The sequence below is a fragment of the Trachymyrmex septentrionalis genome, unplaced genomic scaffold, assembly GCF_001594115.1.
Source record: "Trachymyrmex septentrionalis isolate Tsep2-gDNA-1 unplaced genomic scaffold, Tsep1.0 scaffold97, whole genome shotgun sequence".
In the NCBI taxonomy this organism is placed as follows: Eukaryota; Metazoa; Arthropoda; class Insecta; order Hymenoptera; family Formicidae; genus Trachymyrmex; species Trachymyrmex septentrionalis.
The window spans coordinates 2818877-2828022 of NW_017306160.1; the positions used below are offsets into that span (position 1 = coordinate 2818877).

Here is a 9146-nt window from a genome sequence, read left to right on the forward strand (position 1 = left end):
ATATGAGCGCATTATTTTTATCATTTTTTAAATAATCTTGATATATATATAAATATATATTTAAAAAATTCTAACTACAACCGAACGTTTCGACTACAAACATAACAGATTCTACAAATATAACAATTTTTAACTCTACGAGATAAATATAATAGATATATTTGAAACATTAAAATATTTTCGCTTATAGATACCTTGATTTACAGTTATATCTTTATTAACGCCAAAATTAAATACGACTTCTACAGCACAAAAGTTGCAACAATACTGTTGCAACATTGCAGTAATATTGGATGTTGCATCAATATTGTAGCATTTATTACAGCATTTATTACAGCTGCAAATTCCGTGCTGTACGAGGATTCTACTGCGACGATCCTCCCCATTTTTTTTATAAACAAAGGCAAAAAACTACAAAATCGATTTAGTTTCGGGGTAATTCTTTACAATGAAATAACTCAACATGAAGTAAACGCGAGATTATTCATGTGATTAACATTTTTGACTTTGCATTTATTTTATCGATCAGATAAGTATCAAAAACCAATCACGATTAAGAATGAATTTTACTTACTCTTTAAGCCCCACAGTATCCGTTGATCGACAGCATCTCGGAAATCTTGTAATTCCGTTGCACATGTTGCCGAACCGAGAAGACTAGCTCTCGAGGCGATGGCATAGGCGGGTAATAAATGAATAATATTGTTCTCGTTAGAATTGTGAAATTGTGCAGAAACGCAAAATAACGTGGCAAAATGACAGATATACGAAATAAATGTAAATCGCTGATGCGACATAATGCAAATTTTTGAACCCAAAAATTACAATTTTCTACACTTTTACTTCCTCGTTAATGCAAACTGTGGTCTATATTAATACCGATATATACCGATCATAAAGTGATCAATTTCAGAAATACAATAGAGTGAAGTATAAAGAATTATTTTGCTCATGTAAAGAATTTCATTAATGCACAGATCTAGAATTATTTTCTTTATTGAGATAAAGAAGACACATCTTGATGAATCGTATCAAAGAATTATTGAATATAAATAATGTCGTTGTTTATTAACTTCGCCCCGTGTAAATATTAGCATAACGTTTTAGAATTTTGTTAGAAAATGCTCCTCACTCTTGATTTGTATAAAGGAGATTAATATTGGTCAGCGAGATTCGACGACCGGGACAAGACTGGTCTATATAGGGAGCAGTTAGTGGATTTGGAAAGCAAAACGTCCTCCCCCCGACAACTTTTCCGACGTCGTGGCGAAACCCCACCACGTTATGTGCACACCATCATTCGAATACGCCGACATCTAGAATACACAGCAATATAATAAAAAATATTTTTTTAATGAAAAACCAATAAAATATTTTATAAATTTTTGTACTAAATTTCTATGATTGTCTTATGACATTTTGTTTCCACATTATTATTATTACTATTATTTCTGTTACACTAAAAAGTAATTTTACAAAAGAAAGAAGGACGTATGAGTATGTATGGACATGTTTCATATATTATGAGTTATATATATTTATTCATGTTTATGTATGTTTATACATATTTATGCATATTCATGTGCATGAAAAATTTTATATCCTTTGGCTGTTCCTTTCAACTTGATAATTTTCTCATTCATCATTATGGTCTCTTATAAGGCTAACAACAAATCCTAATCTGCACTGCCTATCGACTTGGTATCGTTGATAGAGAGATGCAAAGGAGAGAGGAGGGAAACAGAGAGAAAGAGAGAGAGAGAGAATAAATTATTGATTTAGTTTGCGAAAGACGTGCCGTCTTCAATAAAGAATTGAAGACCAGTTGCTGCAAAATGCAAATATTTATTTACTTACAAAATTCATAATCTTTTTTTCAATTATTCTTACTTTCTAGCGTAGAAAATTATGAAAAAAGCCGAAATAACGTTTTAATATTATGCGGCAAAAATCTACAGATTTTTCTTTTAAATAAATGCGTAATGTAGAAATATTATAAGAATCTTAAAAAAAAGTAGGGAGGCCTAGCAGTGCCATTTCTGAATTAGAGTAGTTTAAATTTATAATTTAATCAAATTCTCCCCTTTTCTTAAACGCCGAGTGGCAAGACAGGGATATGCTGTTGTTACATTTCAATTGTCTTCAGTGCGGACTAGTGTTCGTGCACACAGATACGACACATTTATGGGTGTGTGTACATTCACCGGCAGGAATGGTGTCCCCTAGCGTTCGGCGCGCGGCGCTACACAACTCGAAGCATATACGTACGTGTTATTGGAAACGTGGCGGAGGCGAGAAGCGCGAAGGAAGAAAGTAGTGGAGGGCACTCTGCGATATCCTGTTCTTAACGCAAGGCGCACGATTGAGAGAGAAAGCGTAATTGGACATGATGCCAGCTCGCGGTGTCCTTACGCTGTCTCACATATTTGTTACTAGTACGAGTGAGATACTTCGATGTCTCTCGCTCACCACTATTTATAATAATACTTTTATTATACACAAAATGTTGTAATTATGTATACAAATTTTTAATACTGTAAAAAATTTCTATGCATATTACGTGTAATTTTAAGACTCATTGTAATAGCTTTGCATGTATTTATAATATAAATTCGCAGTGTGCAAATGAAATTAATATTTTGTATCGCAAGATCGCAAAATTGAATTTACATTTAAATATAAGAACATATAATAAAATAAATAAAAAAAAATTTGAATTTATAAAAAATATGTATACATTATATCATATATTTTTTACGCGCAGAGAGGCATATTTGTAAGTTTTACGCGATTAACTTTCTAGCGCGATTGTAGCCGGAGAAATACTTTAAACAGTTCGTCGATAAGAGAATCTGGATTCGGTCTGGTGACTTCAACTCTACAGAGGATAAGATTATGTCTGCAGCATTAGCCTCCGTTTTTTTCTACGCTTTAGCGCAGCCTTAGCGCGATCCAGAGATCTAGTTTCGCTGAGACTAAACTACTGAAAAAATTTCTGCGAATAATAATATACAAATTACATTCATTTTTATCATATATCGTAACATATTCTAATGTATTAAATCGAGCACTGGGCATCAAAAACAGAAATAAAGTACCAACACTACTCTATTCGATCAGAAAACTCTATAAAAGATTGAATAGCTTGGATTCAAATAACGGTAAGAATAAATCTGATACATGATTTATAAGAATTAATTTTATCGATTCAATGACCACATAGATTATAAGAAATTGATGATTAATTCGGTAAGAAATCTAAATCTTTCGTGATTACGGTACTAATCTATTTTTTTGTAATCACTTGATATAGTAAATATAAACCGTAATTATAATTCACGGCATGATTTTACCTTGCTTAGAATATCATTGTATAATACAATTATGTGCAAAAGTATTAGGCACTTACAATTTTCTCGCATTTTATAAAATGTTAAGTATTTCGGCGAAAAGTAATCTTAGAGAGAGAAAACTAATCTTAGAATCTTTTCGACCACACGTTTTAAAGTAAGCGAGGGCTTAAATGTGCGTTTGAATCTTTTGTCTACAATATTTTGTTCCTAAGTTACATAAAATTAAAAAATTATATTTTTGCAATATTTTTGTCTTACTTTAAAACGCAATAAAACTTCAGCAAACAAAATTTAATATGAAAGTGACTAAAAGTAGGTCCAAAGCTTCAAAATGCTTTTTGAAAAAAATTCATACGATAATTTTTCGCAAAAATATTGTATTTTTTATTATATGTGAAATTTTATTGTATACAGGATACTTCCGTAATCTGCACATCAGTAAATCAGGTTGCCTATCTGCTTATCGGCACGGGCACGCTCTATTGCAGTGCTCGTAAAGATTCGATAAAGAGGGGTCACTCGCCGAAATTAGCCTGAAATATGCAAATCTTTGTGAGCACTGTTCTACTGGTAATGCAGAATAAGATTAAATCGCAAGCCTAGCGGGGAATGATACAAGAGAAATTGAATTTTATTCTGGTATAGTGTAAAATTCAATAATATTGTATAAAATATGTATTTAATAAGACAAATAATATCTGATTTAATCTAACATAAATGACATTAATACATATTTATAAAAAAATATATAATCATAAATATTTGTAATTATAAAATAAATATTTATTATATATTATAGATATTTTAATACAAAAATATTTGCTTTATAATTATATTTTTAAATATTTATGCCCATGGGCAGACAGATAACTCGACTTTACTGATGTTAAGTTACGGAAGCATCCTGTACAAACGTTTTTAAAACTAATCAAATAAAATTTAAAAAAAATTTGAAATAATTTGTCGCGATCACATTATAACAAACTTTTTTTTCTTTTGTCTTTTTTCCGTATTTAATTTCAAAATTAAAAAAAATCTTTAGAAAAAAATGAATTTTTACACAGTAAAATTTCACATAATAAAAAATACGATATCTTTACTAAAAAATAATTGTACAAATTTTTTTTAAAAGGCATTTTAAAGCTAGGAAGCCTACTTTTATATTAAATTTTGTTTGCTAATGTTTTATTCAACTGTAGCGCTTTAAAGTAAAATAAAATATTGCAACAATTATTTTTAAAGTTTATATAACTTAGGAACAAAAAATATATAATATATCATAGATAAAAGATTCAAACGCAGATTTAAAGCCCTATCTTTACACTTTAAAATGCGTGGTCAAAAACCTCTTTTTTTTCTTCTAAAAGACATTTAACTTTTCATAAAATATGAGGAAATTGTTAGTGCCTAATACTTTTGCACATGCTCTATATCTCTAAAATTGAAATCAATTCTACGCAATAAGTTAATTTTAAAAATATCATTTAATTTATTAAATTTATGCTTATTTTAAATCTTGTTCCTTCTATATAGTTTATGCAAATTGTACTTAGTTTATTCTTTAGTTCTATTGGAGTCGAATATGATTTCACACAAATGTATAGAGGGACAATGTCTAAAATTCAATTTTGTTTTATTGAATTTTACTTACAATTATTACAATATTACAGTATTTTTATCGCAATCATGTATGCGAAATTATAATCTTATTTCTTTTTCTGTTGAGATTGGCTGAACATTTGCATTAATAGGATATACGGTGACTCTGCCATTAAATACAATGCATATGCACAGAAATAATTAATCACCAAGTATCCTATGACTGTAGCGGCCTAAAAATTGTGACAATAAATATATTTAATTAATAATTGTCAAGATTGGAGTTTTGATTGTTAATGTACTTACTACGGACAGAAATTCGAAATGAACAGATATTTCACTATGCAGACTAATCGAACGTATGATAAAAGGATTTAAAAGATAAGCGCAGTATGTAAGTCTGCTAAGAGGAATCCAGATTTTGCATGATAAGAGCTTCTTAACAATGTCTGTAATCAAGCGTTTGATAAGAATACATTTTTTTTCTAAATTAAACATTGCTCTATTATGATTTATTATTGTCTATTACAAAAATGATTACTAAGACTTGTATCTATCGACGCTAAAAATCACTCCGAAATCTCGGAATTTAAATTGTCGTCTGTTTCGATAAATTGTTTTGCACTACTGTTTGAGATATCTAATTTATCAGACGATAATTTAAAAAGAATGTACCACTAAGGAAAATTGAGAACCTATTGCAATTATGTGGACAGAGAAACTTCTAGATTGTACATAAAGATTAATGCAAAAATCGGCATCGATTTACTGAGGCAAGTTTATATCACAATGGATTTTTGTTAGATGTTATTCCAAATATGATTGCAATGAAAAATAAATTCTATTATCATTTATAATTTATGCTACATATGTAACGTCAATTTTTAATTTTGATGCAATTTTGTTCAATATTTTCTTAATTCTTCCATTGAAAGAGAACACAAATTTACAAAATTTATGTTTAATATTAATCATCATAAACATTTTATATTTAAATTATTTAATATATGTAATCAATTTATATTGCGATCGAGGCACTGAGCAGGTGTACTACGCTCCAGTGTAGGGTGCAAAATTTTAATAGCCAGGCCTACTATAAATATAAAGTTCTACCTTATTTGATATTTTAAATAAATTAGCTAAAAATGATTTTCTCTCTGGAAATCTTTTTAAATTTAGCAATAGTGTTACAGATCTTATTAATTGCGTTAATATCTGTAGCAACAGCAGAGACATTTTTTTCAAAATTAAAAATAATAAAGTATTTCTGAGAAATACAATGATGCAGACGTGGTCATGCGATTTAGCTATGACATCAATTGAAAAAGAATTGGTGAACAATTTTGATTACTTAATCAATCTTTATTACTTTGAAGTTACGAAAACGTACTTGATGACATTATCAGAATATGTTGAAAAACCAAGCCAGAAAATATAATAATATAATAGTATAATATAGTATGTTGCATTAAGTGTCAAAATATTATTACAAAAGAAAACATGAAATCTATTGTATTTGTATCCCTGTGTTATGCAAATTGGTAGAAATTCTTTTTTTTTAGTTGTTAGTTAATTGTCATTGGCAGTGGATTGGTGCTTCAGAACTTAGAAATCCTTGTGATGGAAAGTTAAAGCAAATTTCAGTGTAGAACGCCAAAAGCGATTGTAACGCCTCTAATTGCAACTCTTATTTATTTTTATTGTTTTTGTACTTTCAATTAGTTTAATTATTATGTTTTACACCAAGGATCTGATGAAGAGGTTGACACGTTTGTATGATTTAATGAACTGATAAATGTTAAATATAGGTTAATCATTAGCACTTGACAACGAGTTTTGCCTCGTAACCTTTCCCTTCTGGCAATCTTTATTTTTAAAAAGTTCTTGAGTCAGAATATTTTGATTATTTTGTATCTATTTAATACTATTATTAAATCAACTAACCTCCATGCTCAGTACAACACATTATTACAATCGATGCTATGCCTATGGCCCAAACTGTTCTACTTAATGCAACATAGATAGCAGTAGACAGAACGGATATTTGTCGTTTGTAAAGGCCAAATAACACCAAAATGTTGCAAGCAGCACCAAGAGTCCAACATAAAATTACAATAATCTGAAATTTATTCATTTTCTTTAAAATATAATATATTAAAACAAGTCAACTAATATAGATCTCAACAATTTTCAGCAATTTTAGCGAATTATTTCCAAGATATTAAAAATAATTTAGATGTGGGTTAAATAATTCTTTTTATAATATTTTATACATTATATACTTCCTGTTTTCAGCTATTTATTAAATTGTGAGAAAAGTCAATGTCTTAACTTATAAATGATTATTCAGTATACATATACAGGGTGGGGAAGAAATATGGAAACCCTAAAAAACCTTGAGAGATGTCAATTGTACAGAAAAGTAGTTCGGGTAAAAACTGTAAGCCTTAGAAGGATCTATTTATTAGTCTTATTAGTTTGTCCTTTGAAGATTGCTCCTTCTATTTATATATATATATATATATATACATTTTTAGTGTAAACATTTATATAACAGGAACAATTTTAAAAAGACCTAATTTTGACAATTGTTACTATGCTGAACAACATTTAGAAGGTTTTAACCATCAATTAGTTACCTTTAATAATATTAATGATGGCGATATTGTAACTTTCAAGCTTTATGATTCAAAAAGTATTTAATAAAAAACATTTTGGGACACTCTGTATATACATATATGTATGTATAACCGCAGATATAATTTAAAAACTAGCTACTTTTAAAATTTTTGTAAAAATTAATCTAATATTAATCCATTTATAATTATGGATACTCCAAATTCGCGTTCTACATAATTAGAAATAACAATTACTAATTATTATCTGAATTTTATTAATCGTTAGCTTATATACTTCGTAGCTCTAACAATTGGTTACATTAAATTCTCTTATGTAAAGATAAATATTATATACTTTACCTTTTTCAAGACTATTTGTTTGTTAAATCTTCTTATAATGTAACCTGTAACCATTCCAATAATGTATGGACCAATTCGAATCCATGGTGGGAAATATAAGACATCTATAAAATGTCTACTGTACTGTTCGTCTATACTGTAATAATATAAAAGTGTTTATTTACTTAACTAGTTTCATAATTAATAAGATGCTTTATAACTTACGTCGGAACATATTCATAAATGTATGAGATATAACCGCTTGATATAACCGAGACTATCAAAAGTGTACCTAGTATGACAACAGCCACGTAAAAATATCTGAAATTTGTAGCTTTTATTTATTTAGATACATGCGTTGAAAATATGTAACATTCTACAGTCAACGATCGTTTAACTTACACAGTTGACAGAATTAAAAGCGCCAGACCGATTATATAGAATTGCATATCGTTGGATAGATACCAACTCCAGGTCAAGCACTACAAGAAAATTTCTCTTTTGAATATAACTCAGAATAAGAATATTCTCATATACTTCTGAGTGTGATGCCAAAATTATATTATAACTAAAGCTGTATTCCAAAATTTTCTGGCAGTACTGAAAATCGATAGTTTACATTACGTGCACTATAAATTTTCAGTACTGGCAGAAAATTTTGGAACATAGTCTAAATTGGCGTTTGTACCATCGTATTAACACCAAACAGATTATGTATGTACAAGACATTTCTCCACCAGTATTTTGCGCAAATTTCGTGCTGTCTCTCCTCAATGTAAAATTGCGAAGTCTTATCGTACCAAGATGAGATCAATTGCGCTATTCCTATCATCATTACATAAGCCGGTGTCAACCTTAAAAGAAATATCTAGATTTAATTTTAAAAACTATAAAGGAAGCAATTATTATTATCTGGCTATATTGTTAAATTGAATTTTTAATCGCATTCTGTATTATTTTGCTTATTACTGTATCATTGATGCTGTCATGCTTACAGCGTCGTCTTTGTTTATTGTTCACTTGAATCAAGATAACGTTAGAAACGTACCGAATATATCTCTTTATTATGCTGACAAAGAACTCATTTAGCTTCTCTCTGTAATGAATCGGCTTAATTCTTTCCTTGTCTGTTTTATGCTTTAAATACGTGTAAGCCAATAAAAATCCGCTCAAAAAGAAATAAGTGTCAACCGCTAGACTTGCGTTGCTTATTACTTGAATAGGGATACCTTCGGCG

At 29.1% G+C, this 9146-nt stretch overlaps 2 protein-coding genes across 2 annotated transcripts in view; both read right to left on the bottom strand.

Annotated features, from left to right (window-relative positions):
- Positions 1 to 1216, bottom strand: part of LOC108756234 (nose resistant to fluoxetine protein 6-like) — a 10893-nt gene extending 9677 nt beyond the window's left edge. Inside the window, exon 1 of the mRNA XM_018499868.1 lies at positions 575 to 1216. Coding sequence (XP_018355370.1) covers positions 575 to 797 — 223 coding nt within the window. The 5' untranslated portion in view covers positions 798 to 1216. The remainder of the gene's footprint in view (positions 1 to 574) is intronic.
- Positions 1217 to 4945: 3729 nt separating this feature from the next.
- Positions 4946 to 9146, bottom strand: part of LOC108756235 (nose resistant to fluoxetine protein 6-like) — a 28439-nt gene continuing 24238 nt past the window's right edge. The window contains exons 11-13 of the mRNA XM_018499870.1: positions 6897 to 7071; positions 5259 to 5401; positions 4946 to 5185 (exon numbers count right to left, since the gene is read on the bottom strand). Coding sequence (XP_018355372.1) covers positions 5060 to 5185; positions 5259 to 5401; positions 6897 to 7071 — 444 coding nt within the window. The 3' untranslated portion in view covers positions 4946 to 5059. The remainder of the gene's footprint in view (positions 5186 to 5258; positions 5402 to 6896; positions 7072 to 9146) is intronic.